We start from the raw sequence: 13,626 nt of genomic DNA, 5'->3' as shown, positions 1-13,626 counted from the left end.
GGCCTCTCACTATCACGGCCTCTCTTGTTGCGGAACACAGGCTTCAGATGCGCAGGCTCAGTAATTGTGGCTCACGGGCCTAGTTGCTCTGTGGCATGTGGGATCTTCCCAGACCAGGGCTCGAACCCGTGTCCCCTGCATTGGCAGGCAGATTCTCAACCACTGCGCCACCAGGGAAGCCCTGTTGAGGATTTTTGCATCTATATTCATCAGTGATATTGGTCTGTAATTTTCTTTTTTTGTAGTATCTTTGTCTGGTTTTGGTATCAGGGTGATGGTGACCTCGTAGAATGAGTTTGGGAGTGTTCCTTCCTCTGCAATTTTTTCGAAGAATTTGAGAAGGATTATTGTTAGCTCTTCTCTAAATGTTTGATAGAATTCACCTGTGAAGCCATCTGGTCCTGGACTTTTGTTTGCTGGAAGTTTTTTAATCTTTTCTGACCGCAGTGCTATGAGATTATAAATAAATTACAGGGAAAAAACGTAAAAAACACAAACGCATGGAGCCTAAACAATACGTTACTAAATAACCAAGAGATCACTGAAGAAATCAAAGAGGAAATCAAAAAATACCTAGATGAACTTCCCTGGTGGCTCAGTGGTTAAGAATCTGCCTTCCAATGCAGGGGACACGGGTTCAAGCCTTGGTCTGGGAAGATCCCACATGCCGTGGAGCAACTAAGCCCATGCACCACAGCTACTGAGCCTGTGCTCTAGAGCCTGCAAGCCACAACTATTGAAGCCCACATGCCTAGAGCCCATGCTCCGCAACAAGAGAAGCCACTGCAGTGAGATGTTCATGCACCGCAATGAAGAGTAGCCCCTGCTCGCCGCAACTAGAGAAAGCCAGCGCGTAGCAATGAAGACCCAATGCAACCATAAATAAATAAATAAATAAATTTATAAAATAAAAAATATCTAGAGACAAATGACAATGAAAACATGATGATCCAACACCTATGGGATGCATCAAAAACTGTTCTAAGTGGGAAGTTTATAGCAGTACAATCCTACCTCAAGAAACAAGAAAATTCTCAAATAAGCAATCTAAACTTACACCTAAAGGAACTAGAGAAAGAAGAAAAAACAAAACCCAAAGTTAGAAGAAGGAAAGAAATCATAAAGATCAGAGCAGAAATAAATGAAATAGAAACAAAGAAAACAACAGCAAAGATCAATAAAACTAAAAGCTGGTTCTTTGAGAAGATAAACAAAATTGATAAACCTTTAGCCAGACTCATCATGAAAAAGAGGGGGAGGACTCAAATCAATAAAATTAGAAATGAAAAAGGAGAAGTTACAACAGACACCGCAGAAATACAAAGCATCCTAAGAGACTACTACAAGCAACTCTATGCCAATAAAATGGACAACCTGGAAGAAATGGACAAATTCTTACACAGGTATAACCTTCCAAGACTGAACCAGGAAGAAATAGAAAATATGAAAAGACCAATCACAAGTAATGAAATGGAAACTGAGTTGATGATCTCTTAAGTTCAAACACGTTCTAACAACATTGCAATTTTATCCATCTCCCATGCTTAATATTTTTGACATAATTCTTTACATCCTTTTGTTCTGTGTATCTCTTAACTACTTATTGTGGATAGAGGTGATTTTACTACTTTTGTCTTTTAACCTTCCTACCAGCTTTATAAATGGTTGACCTACTACCTTTACTGCATGTTTGCCTTTATCAATGAGATTTTTCTTTTCATAATTTTCATATTTCTAGTTGTGGTCTTTTCTTTTCCACTTAGAGAACTCCCTTTGACATTTTTTGTAAAGCTGATTTAGTGGTGCTGAACTCTTTTAGCTTTTGCTTGTCTATAAAACTCTATCACTCCTTAAAATCTGAGTAGATTGCCAGGTACAGCATTCTTGGTTTTACGTTTTTTCTTCTCATCACTTTAAATGTATTGTGCCACTCCCTTCTGGCCTGCAAAGTTTCTGCTGAAAAGTCACCTGGTAGTCTTATGGGAGTTCCTTTATATGTAACTAGTTGCTTTTCCCTTGCTGCTTTTAAGATTCTTTATCTTTAATTTTTGCCATTTTAATTGCAATGTATCTTGGTGTGGATATCTTTGAGTTCATCTTATTTGGGACTGTCTGTGCTTCCTGGACCTGGACTTCTGTTTCCTTTCCCAGGTTAGGGAAGTTTTCACCTGTTATTTGTTTAAATAACTTTTCTGCCCCTTTCTCTTTTTTCCTTCTGGGATCCCTATAATGCAAATGTTAGTACACTTGATGTTGTCCCAGAGGTCTCTTCAACTATCCTCATTTTTTTAAAAATTAATTAATTAATTTTTGGCTGCATTGGGTCTTTGTTGTTTTGCGCAGGCTTTTCTCTAGTTGCAGTGAGAGGGGGCTACTCTTTGTTGCCGTGTGCGGGCTTCTCATTGTGGTGGCTTCTCTAGTTGCAGAGCATGGGGTCTAGGCACCCAGGCTTCAGTAGCTGTGGCATGTGGGCTCAGTAGTTGTGGCTCACGGGCTCTAGAGCACAGGCTCTGTAGTTGTGGCGCATGGGCTTAGTTGCTCCGCGGCATGTGGGATCCTCCGGGACCAGGGCTCGAACCCATGTCCCCTGCATTGGCAGGCGGATTCTTAACCACTGTGCCACCAGGGAAGCCCTATCCTCATTTTTTAAAATTATTTTTTCTTTTTTCTGTTCACCTTGAGTGATTCCACTACTCTGCCTTCCAGTTCACTGATCTGTTCCTCTGAATCATCCAATCTACTGAATCTGTTTTTCTTTCTGGTGTATTTTTAATTTTAGTTACTGTATTCTTAAGCTCTGTTTAGTTTTTCTTTTTAGTTTCAAACTCTTTGCTAAACTTCTCACTGTATTCATTCATTCTTCTCCTGAGTTTGTTGAACATCTTTATGATCATTACCTTGATCTCTTTATTGGGTAGATTACTTTGCTTAGTTCTTTTTCTGGGGCTTTTTTAAAAATTTTATTTATTTATTTATTTTTGGCTGTGTTAGGTCTTCGTTTCTGTGCGAGGGTTTTCTCTAGTTGTGGCAAGCGGGGGCCACTCTTCATCGCGGTGCACGGGCCTCTCGCCGTCGCGGCCTCTCTTGTTGCGGAGCACAGGCTCCAGACGCGCAGGCTCAGTAGTTGTGGCTCACGGGCCTAGTTGCTCCGCGGCATGTGGGACCTTCCCAGACCAGGGCGCGAACCCGTGTTCCCTGCATTGGCAGGCAGATTCTCAACCACTGCGCCACCAGGGAAGCCCCTTTCTTTTTTTTTAAAATTTTATTTTTATTTTTGGCTGTGTTGGGTCTTTGTTTCTGTGTGAGGGCTTTCTCTAGTTGCGGCAAGCGGGGGCCACTCTTCATCGCAGTGCGTGGACCTCTCACCATCGCGGCCTCTCTTGTTGCGGAGCACAGGCTCCAGACGCGCAGGCTCAGTAGTTGTGGCTCACTGGCCTAGTTGCTCCGCGGCATGTGGGATCTTCCCAGACCAGGGCCCGAACCCATGTCCCCTGCATTGGCAGGCAGACTCTCAACACTGCGCCACCAGGGAAGCCCTGGGGCTTTTTCTTGTTCCTTTTTTTGGAACACACTCCTCTGTCACCTCTTTCTTTCTTCCTTTCCTTTCCTTTCCTTTCCTTTCCTTTCCTTCCTTCCTTCCTTCCTTCTTTCCTTCTTTCTTTCCTTCTTTCTTTCCTTCTTTCCTTCCTTCCTTCCTTCCTTCCTTTCTGCCTTGGGTCGTTGTTGCTGCGCATGGGCTTTCTCTACTTGCGGTGAGCGGGGGCTACTCTTTGTTGCAGTGCGTGGGTTTCTCATTGCGGTGGCTTCTCTTGTTGAGGAGCACGGGCTTTAAGGAGTGTGGGCTTCAGTAGTTGTGGCTCGTGGGCTCTAGAGCGCAGGCTCAGTAGTTGTGGCACACGGACTTAGTTGCTCCACGGCATGTGGGATCTAGTTCCCGGACCAGGGCTCGAACCCATGTCCCCTGCATTGGCAGGCGGATTCTTAACCACCGCGCCACCAGGGAAGCCCCTGTTGCCACATTTTGCCTATTTCTCTGTTTTTATTTCTATGTTTTAGGTGGATCAGTTGCATTTCCTGATCCTAGAGAAGTGTCCTTATGTAGGAGACATCCTATGGGGCCCAGCAGCACACTCCCTTCAGGTCGCCAGATTAATATGCTCTAGGGTTGCCCCCTATGTTGGCTGCATGGGCCCATCTGTTATGGTGTGGCTGACTACTGTTAGTGCCCTGGTAGGCAGGGCTGGCCCCTGGTCTGGTTGGCTGCCAGGCCCTGCCTCATACAAAAGCTGCCGGCCTGCTGGTGGGGCAGGGTCATGGCATTGCTGGCTGCACATCTCAGGGAGCCCTGGGGTTGGTGCTGGCCTATTGGTGGACAGGGCTGGGTCCAGGGGCAAGTGGCTGTGCAGCCTAGGGTTTCCAGGACAGGTGCTGACCAGCGGGTGGGCAGATAAGCCCTGATGCTAATAGGCTGGAGAGGACTCCAAAAGGGCACTTTCCAGAACCAGTGTCCTTGTCATAGAACAACCTTCTCAAAATGGCTGCTGTCAGTATTTATGTCCCTAAGGGAGTCCCATTTGCCTCCTGCTGCTCTGGGAGGCTCTCCAAGATGAGCAAGTGGGTCTGATCAGGCTCCTTTCAGATTACTGCCTCTGTGTTGGGTCTCTGAGCATGTGCAATTTTGCATGAGCCCTTTAAGAGTGGAGTTTGTTTCCTATAGCCCTCTGGCTCTCCCAAAAGTAAGCCCCTCTGGCCTTCAAAGCCAGAGGTTCTGGGGACTTGTCTTCCTGGCGCAGGACCCTGGGCTGGGGAGCCCAATGCGGGGCGGGGCTCAAAACCCTCACTCTTTTGGGAAAACCTCTGCAATTGAGATTGTCCTCCTGTTTGTGGATTGCCTATCTAGGGATGTGGACCTTGACTATACTGCATCTCCACCCCTCCTACCAATCTCACTGTGGTTCCTTCATTATATCTTTGGTTGTGGAAAATCTTTTCTGCTAGTCTTCAGGTTGTTTTCATCAATAGTTGTTCTGTAAATAGTTGTAATTTTGGTGCACCCATGGGAGGAGGTGAGCTCAGGGTCTTCCTACTCTGCCATTTCATCTGAGGCTAGCAAACTTTTAACCTTCATTTAGGCTCCACGCAGAAATGGAAGATCTAGTTCTGATTGGAGCCAGTCATGTTCTTTCCTTCCCTGGCTAAATCCTTCTTCTGGAGTGTACAATTTGATATAGAGATTCTTCTTCTGGAGACTACAACTTGACATAGTTGGATTACCACCCAATTTAATACTCTGTCTCTCAAATGTAGAAATGAATCAATTGCTCAGAAAGGTTTACAGTTGCTTCATATGACTGCCAGTCGTACAATTGGCATGATTATATGATTACATGATTACATGACAGTGAAAGAACTGGCAAAACTCAGAACTTACTGCTGCAGATTTTAAATGTTTGCAACCTAAAATCAAACCCATAAAATTAAATTTAAAGAGCATTTAAGAAAATTAAATATATACCTTAAGTAGTACTAACAAGATAGAGCCCATACCTATTTTAGTTACCAAAGGTTAAAAAAATTTATGGGGAGATGTAAGTAGAAATCACCCATTTCTAGTGAATCCCTCTTCCTCCTTGTTATTTAGTTTTCTTTACTCCAGGGTGGCTTCTGGATTTACACAGCATTTTATTCTGTTCAGCAGCCACTCGGATTTGATTGTGCAATCAGTACTCTGCCTTCATTTTTCTTCTGTCAGTAAACTACCTCTCTGGAGCAAACAAATTGGGTCACGTATACCTATCTGTAAAGCCGACAGCGTATCACATCCTCCACGCAACGTTACACAGATCAACCGTGTCAGAGCCCCAGCATCATCACGTGACTGCTGTTCTTATTTCTTCGTTTAGCAAGAAATGGCTTAATTTCCCCATGGGCGGCTTTAACCCTTGAATGGAAATTGCCACAGCCTTAAAAAGGAGGGGATGTGCAGTGGAAGAGATGCACATTACTCACTCACCACTGCTCTCCCCTAAAGTGGTCAGCAGAACCATTCAATGCCAAGCAATCTAGGAAATTTCTTCACACCCCCCTGACAGCTGACTGGCTTGGACTGACTTCCTGACTGGGCATCCACTTAATAAACAGCGTTTTAACAAGTCCAATGCTGATGGGGAGGCAGACCGGAAACTGTGAATATCTTTATTTTTTCAAAGGGCAACTCTAAGAACTAGAGTCCTTGTTCAATCTAAAATAGCCCTTTCAGATTTTAATCTTTAAATAGAGAATAAATATTATCATGAAGTTTTGTTCTGGGTTCCACCTCACAAACTTCCCCTCACCAAGGATGCCCCAGCTGAGTGCCTAACCTGGCAACAGCCTTCCATAGAGTGTCATTCCTCTGTGGCCATCCACTTGGTGGCAAGACTGTTGCTTGGGACCTCTTCCAGCATGGAGGGGAAAGATTTCTCTTTGGAATAGATATGCGTTCTAGATATTGATCTGCCTTCCTTGTCCATAATGTTTCTGCCTTACTCACCATCATGGTGACTTCACTACACACCACATTGCTTCTGATCAAGAAGCTCATTTCACAGCACAAGAATTTCAGCAGAGGGCTAGCGCCCACAGAATCCACTGGTTTTTACCACATACTCCACTGCTTAGCAGCTGCTGGCTTAATAAGACAGTGACTTGGCCTCGTGAAGGCCCTGTTAGGCTACCAGTTAGGAGAGACACCCTGAAAGCATGGGGTTTTATTTTACAGGATGAAGAAACCAACACATGTGTGCCTCTCCTATAGGCATGGGTCCAAGAGTCGAGGTTGGAGTTAAGAGTAGCTCCTTACACTATTATGGCTAATAATCTACTTATGGGAGTCTTGCTTCCCATCCCTGCCATTTTGAGCTCTGCTGGTTTGGAGGTGTTGGTTCCTAACGGACAAATGTTTCAATTGAATTGGAAGCTAAGACTGCCAAATATCTCTTTTGGTTTATTAAAGACATTGAACCAACATGCAACCACCACCACTACCACCACCACAAATAACAACAAAGGGGGGTGGGGAGGAAGAAGAGAGAGAGAGAAAGGCTCTGGGAATTCAGACCCTTCAGGAATAAAGATTTGGGTCACCTCACCAGGTAAAGAATTGTGACCAGCTGAGGTTCTTTCTGAGGGCAAAGAAAAGATGAAATGGGTAGTGGAAGATGGAAGAAGATTATAAATATATCTTTACGATTAGTTACAGAAATGAAGACTAGAGCAGCTACGCATATTTTCCTTTCTTCGTGTGTGTATATATGTGTATGCATTTGTATGATATGTATTATAAATTTGTTTATAGTAACAATTTTCTTTTCTCTTTTCCTTCCCTTTATTTTTTATTATTTTTTTAAATTTTATTTATTTATTTATTTATTTATGGCTGCGTTGGGTCTTCATTGCTGCGTGCGGGCTTTCTCTAGTTGTGGCGAGCGGGGGCTACTCTTCATTGAGGTGTGCGGGCTTCTCACTGCGGTGGCTTCTCTTGTTGCGGAGCACGGGCTCTAGGCGCATGGGCTTCAGTAGTTGTGGCTCGTGGACTCTAGAGCTCAGGCTCAGTAGTTGTGGTGCTCGGGCTTAGTTGCTCTGCAGAATGTGGGACCTTCCCGGACCAGGGCTCGAACCCGTGTCTCCTGCATTGGCAGGCGGATTCTTAACCACTGTGCCACCAGGGAAGTCCCTCCTTCCCTTTAATATTCTACTCAAGTTTTGTTGGAGGCTAACTTTACAATTTAGTCACTAGAGAATAGAATATTCAGATGGCACTGTGACCACATTTGAGGAATAATTAAAATTAATTAATTTTATTAATTAATTTTAATTATTATTTTATTTTTAATTAAAACTCTTTGGGGAGCTTTGAATTCATTATTTTTCCCATTCTTGGTCCAATTACATCTAGAAATGGCCCCTAGAATTATAAGACCAGGAGACAGGGCCAGGCACCAGGGAGAGGAGAAGGAGGTGGCTGGCAGTGCTGGAGTCCTGGGGAAGGGGCAACTCCTTCTTCAGGCAGGAGTTAGGACAGGTACATGTGCAGGATTGCCTCTGCCGCTTCAGCTAGTTGGCTGCCTTCCTCACACCCTCCCTGAGGGCAGGGGATGAGTCACTGGGATCTCCCTGAAGCAGGGTGTGCACCCCATCCCGGTAACCCTGCAGAGCTGCAGGGTAGGTGCTTGCCTTCTCCTCCCGCAGCCCTGGGTGATGAGCTCTGTAGCTTGGCTCAGAAAGGTGGGGCGGGCCCTCCTTCCTTTTCCTCTCCCTGCCTTCCTGTTTCCCAAGGTCCCTGGTCCAGCCTTTAGGACTCTGCATCAATGCCAACTCACTTATGCAGGTAGGACTGAGGCCTGAGCCTTCTGCCTTGGAAAAGGGGTCCAAGAGGGCAAGTGCAGCCTTGGTGTGCGGGGCTTGGCAGGGGCACGGGACGCCTCCTTGGTGCTCCCACAGTTAAAGATGGCAGGTCTGGATGGTGAGGGCGTGGCGTGGGGGATGGTCCGTTGGCACCTCCAACACATCGAGGCCCCTCCTCTGCACTCCCCTCCTTTCTGCGGGGGGGGAGCCGCTGGTGCGACCAGGACTCATCAAGGCCCCAGGGCCCGGGCTCATCGAGGGGGCGGTATGGGGATCAGAGAGGTTGGCAGGATGTGCAGGTCTCTGGACACTTCGGAGGACCGTGTCACCTCCCCATCCCGGAAGAACTCCTTGAGTTGGGGGCTGTCGAGCGCGGAGATGTGCACCGTGAAGCGAACCAAATCCTCAGCCCCCTTTCGAGGCTTCTTGATCACTGAAGATTTGAACCGCCAAACACCTGTGCGCGGGGAGGGGCGGGACCCGGGGGAAGCAGGGAACTCGTGGAGGAAGCGGAAGAGGTTGGGTGGAGGTTGTAGGCCGGGTCTCCAAGCAGCTTGTGGAAGTTGCTGAATCGCAGAGGTGGATACAACCAATGTTGGGACTTTGCATCTCATCATTTTCAAGTAAGAATGAGACTGTCTTCCTTTGTATGAAGTAGAGTGGCGTCTCGTTAGAAACAGAGTTGTGTTTCTTGTTGCGTGAGAGTTCAAATATGTATAGAAAGGGTGTGTATGGATGCTGCGTAGCCCACGGGGTGGCTAGTAGCCAGTATTAAGGGATTCTCTCTTAGCTTGAAGCCCTCCCTTCTAGACTCTGCCTTGTGACGCTAAGGTTGCAACACTTCAAACCGTATTGATGTTTTGCCAGCTGTTCCCTGTTAGATGCCGCTAACAAGGGGCCCTAGCGAGAGACTGCGCTGAACGGGAAGAAGGGATTGCTCCTTTCTGTTTACTCCCTCAGAGCTGCTAAACTTCTTCCTGTTACAGTGAGTGTCGCCTCATCCTCACTTCTTCAGCTTGGCACTGGCAGTTTCTTTCTGGAGCAGCAGCTGGATGCAGGTTGTAGTTTACCCAGCATTTGCAGAACCAGCCTCATTACGCCCCCTCTGAGACATTAGCGCCACCTGACGTGCCCCTTCTGCAGAGGGCAGAGTTTCAGCTCCACCCAGCCCCTCCCCAGCTTTTAAGCTTGGGTAGTTTCAGCCGCTTGGCTCTTGTTCCCTCCAAACCTGAGTTTGCTACTTCCCTGCTATCTTTGTGTTCTGATTCCCTTTACTGTCACTGTTACTGAACCAAACTTGGGTCTGCTTGCCTGCGTGCAGTAAAGCCAATCTACTGACACACCACACTGGGTCGTGGTGAAGGAAAGTGCAGTGTTTATTGCAGGCCAAGCAAGGAGTCCAGGCAGCTAGTGCTTAAAAGGCCCAAACTCCTTGAAGGCTTTCAGGGAAAGGTTTTTTAAAGACAGGGTGAGCGAGGGGGTCATGGGGTGTGTGATCAGCTCCTGGACATTCTTCTGATTGGTTGGTGGTGAGGTAATTGGGAGTCACTATCATCAACCTTCTGTTCCAGCAGGTCTGGGGTCTGTGTGTTTGTGGGCAGCACACAGTTAACTTCTTCCACCTAGTGGGGGTTTCAGTATCTGCAAAACAGCTCAGAGGACCTGGCTCAATATTATCTATAGCCCTTGAGGGGGAACTAAAGGTCCTTCACTTTGTTTAATGGCTAAAGTATTATTATTTTGTCTTGCTTGACTGTTTTCCCTTATTTCTGCATTTTCTCACTTCTCTGATTAAAGTTACTCTTTGGAACTTGGGAAAGGCCTAGGAGGCTAAGGTTTTTCTACAGACAAGCAGGCAGAGGACGTGGTTGGGGGGCAGGGTGGGTCTTTTATGGGAAGGCTCCATAGGGCCCTGTTCAGTTACAACACCAAGTTAACAGTTTTCTTTTTATTTGGAGTATAGTTGATTTACAATGTTGTGTTAATTTCTGCTGTACAGCAAAGAGATTGTTATACATATATATAATTCTTTGTTCTTTTTCATTATGCCTTATCATAGGATATTGAATATATTTCCCTGTGCTATGCAATAGGACCTTGTTTTTATCCATTTTATATATAATAGTTTGCATCTGCTCATCCCAACCTCCCACTCCATCCCTCCCCCAAGGCAACCACAAGTCTGTTCTCTATGCCAGAGTCTGTTTCTGTTTCATAGATAGGTTCATTTGTGTCATAATTTAGATTCCACATATAAGTGATATCATATGGTATTTGTCTTTCTCTTTCTGACTTACTTCACTTAGTATGATAATCTCTAGTTGCATCCATGTTGCTGCAAATGGCATTATTTCATTCTTTTTTTTAAGGCTGAGTAGTAGTCCATTGTATATATGTACCACACCTTCTTTATCCATTCATCTCTCGATGGACATTTAGGTTGTTTCCATGTCTTGGCTATTGTGAATAGTGCTGCTATGAACATTGGGGTGCATGTATCTTTTTGGATTATAGTTTTGTCTGGATATATGCCCAGGAGTGGGATTGCTGGATCATATCATAATTCTATTTTTAGCTTTCTGAGGAACCGTCATACTGTTTTCCATAGTGGCTATACCAACTTACATTCCCATCAACAGTGTAGGAGGGTTCCCTTTTCCACATCCTCTCTATATGCTTACCTTTTTAATGCTATTTTCTATGCCATTTTTTGACAATGCCATTCTAAATAGTGTCATAATTTAAGTGCTCTGCTATTGAATAGTCTCTAATATTTTGCTGTTAAGGCTTCAAAGAATATTCTTGTATATAAATCCTTGACTAGATCTCTGCTTATTGCTCTGGTATAAATTCCTGGATAGCAGATTACTAATTCAGTGAAATTTGAACCATTTAAAGGAGCTTCACACAGTTGTAAAATTTCTCTCCAGAGGTGGCTGACCCACTCCTGAATCTCTAATGGGTTTTAACTATAAAGCATTGACATAGAACTTTTATAAAAACGGACTGTCAGACATGCAAATATTTTAAGAAATAATGAATATGGTTCCTATTAAGAGAGTATACAATTTGCCTCACATGGCGATGTGCTTTAGAAACTTTGTAACATTTAATTCTCACAATGACACTTTCCCCTGGTACTTTTATCCTCATCAATAAAATGGGGGAAAATGACCAAATATTTTGCTTACAGTCACATAACTCATAAAATGAGGACCCAGGAATCAAGCATTGGTTTTCTTATTTCAAAGTTCATTTTTCTTTCCCCTATATCGTTGCAACCCAAGAACTTAAATCAGTTTTTCGGAAGTGAATACTTGGGAGGAAAGAAGTATGGGTGAGTTGGGAGGAAAGAAGTATGGGTGAGTTGGAAGTAGTAGAGAGAAGGTGAGAAGCAGTTAAAAAGCATATTGTCTCTGTTAAAAGAATTTACAAACTGACAAAATACAGCATTGGCAGGGCATTTTAACCAATGAGTATTTATTAAAAGCTAGGGGTGCACCAGGCACAATTCTTGTCCAGTAGGCTAACAAATACAAATGATGTAACCAATTCACTTATTAGCTTATCTGATTAAACAAAATACATTTCATAGAAATGATTATAAAATGCATCATAGATAAACAGAATATCTTTTATATTACAGATATTAGGGTACCTAAATAATTATTAATAAAAACCAGCCAACCCATATGGTAAATAGAAGTTAGCAAAACCACTAGTTAAATATTTTAGTCAGCAAAAGAGAAAAGCATGCTATCATCATGCTGAGATGGGTTTCAGCATTAATTACAGACATCCTGTTTCAAAACACACACAGTCCACCTACAATCTTAAAAATGCAGTGTTTTTCATCCTGCATCAAATCACTATCATACTTTTTGGTTTAAAGATTAGTTTTGGTTTCAAAGTAAGTTAATTTAGTACTTCAGTCTCATGTCTCACAAATTCTTGACCTGGGGTGGGTGAGAATCAGTCCTATTAGTTATTAGAGGAACAAAACATAAAATGAGATAGTTTAATCCACTTTGCCCGATATTCTTGCCAATACTCAACTGAGAAGTTAAGATATACAAGTGACTTAAACCAGAACATAACAGCAGAAGGGAAAAAACCAAAAACTAAAATGTTATTTGTTTGAAGCAAGTCTGTCCATTAGGGCTTTTTTGTTTCTTTTTGTCTTTTGGGAGAGTCATGGCAAATTCTTTAAAGGATCCTGTCGAGTTTGTTGGCACACGATATTATCCCTTAGTTTGAAGGTTGATTAAGAGGGGTGTACAGGAGAGAAAAGGCAGGTGGGTAGGACTGAAAAGGCATGGAGTGGAGGAATATGTCAGTATCACTGACACAGTCACGATAACCCACTGAACCACAATCGTCCAAGTCTGCCAGGCCCTTCCTGAGACCTCCGGAGATGGATCTGTTTTCTTCAGGCAGCAGCCCTGAAAACTTCCTCAGAGAGTCAAGGTCAAATTTTATTGCACAGGAACCAAAATTATTCCCCTTCCCCCCTTTCCTGAGCTGGTGACCTCCAAGGGCAAGCATGGCTGGGGCTGCCCATTTGCTCGCTCCTCTGGCCAGCAGGGAGCGCTCCACCAGAATGCCTGGGGAGCACCTACTTCAAGGGAAGTGCGAGGTATTGCATTGGTCCAAGCTTCTGGCTGGTCAGTCACCATTCTCAAGTAGCTTTTGTAAGTTGTTTTGTATCTTGAAATAAGAGAAAAGCTCCTGTTATTACATAGAATGGAGTATATTAAGGGCATATTTGCTATGGTCTATATAATGCTTGAGCTTAATCTCTTCTATCTTGAATAAAAAGCTACACATGGGTTAAATTTAGATCAGGCAAATAAATGCATGACTGTGGCATAGAATTCTGTTTGACAAACCACTTTAAAATGAAAAAAGATAGGCTAAAAATGAAAGAGTGGCACAAAGATGAAAATGTCCGTAGAGACTAAGAGAAACAGAACAAAAGCCCTGGCAACACCAGGTGTGACCCAAATGCATTCAGAGACAATGGGAAACCGGGCTTGACAAAGCCCACGTGATGGTCTGAATCGGACAAACACCACAAATAATGTTTAACACTCCTATTAGATATAACATTTCCCACGGACCCTGCCTATCTGTGGATCTTAAGACCACAGTATAGTGTTGGGCACTGAAAATGTGCTTGGTAAATGTTTGTTGGGTAAATGAACTTTAAAGAATTCAGAGCAAGGAATTTTTAAGAACCAA

General features: G+C 44.0%; 1 protein-coding gene and 1 pseudogene across 5 annotated transcripts in view; both read right to left on the bottom strand.

Moving 5' to 3' along the window:
• Positions 1–13,626, bottom strand: part of GRAMD2B (GRAM domain containing 2B) — a 135,151-nt gene that overhangs the window by 18,887 nt on the left and 102,638 nt on the right. For 2 of the 5 annotated variants that reach the window (XM_061188104.1, XM_061188105.1), the window contains exon 14: positions 12,980–13,092. The exons of 1 other annotated variant lie outside the window; for it this stretch is intronic. In XM_061188104.1, the coding sequence (XP_061044087.1) occupies positions 13,051–13,092 (42 nt within the window). In that variant the 3' untranslated portion in view covers positions 12,980–13,050. Of the gene's footprint in view, positions 1–12,078; positions 13,093–13,626 lie in introns of those variants that run through there. 2 more of the 5 variants (XM_061188101.1, XM_061188102.1) reach the window with 2 other exon arrangements.
• LOC133089525 (sorting nexin-15-like) lies at positions 8,054–9,480 on the bottom strand (annotated as a pseudogene).

The sequence above is a fragment of the Eubalaena glacialis genome, chromosome 4, assembly GCF_028564815.1.
Source record: "Eubalaena glacialis isolate mEubGla1 chromosome 4, mEubGla1.1.hap2.+ XY, whole genome shotgun sequence".
Classification (NCBI taxonomy): domain Eukaryota; kingdom Metazoa; phylum Chordata; class Mammalia; order Artiodactyla; family Balaenidae; genus Eubalaena; species Eubalaena glacialis.
The sequence above is the reverse complement of the archived record's forward strand: the minus strand, read 5'-3'. Positions and strand labels throughout refer to the sequence as shown.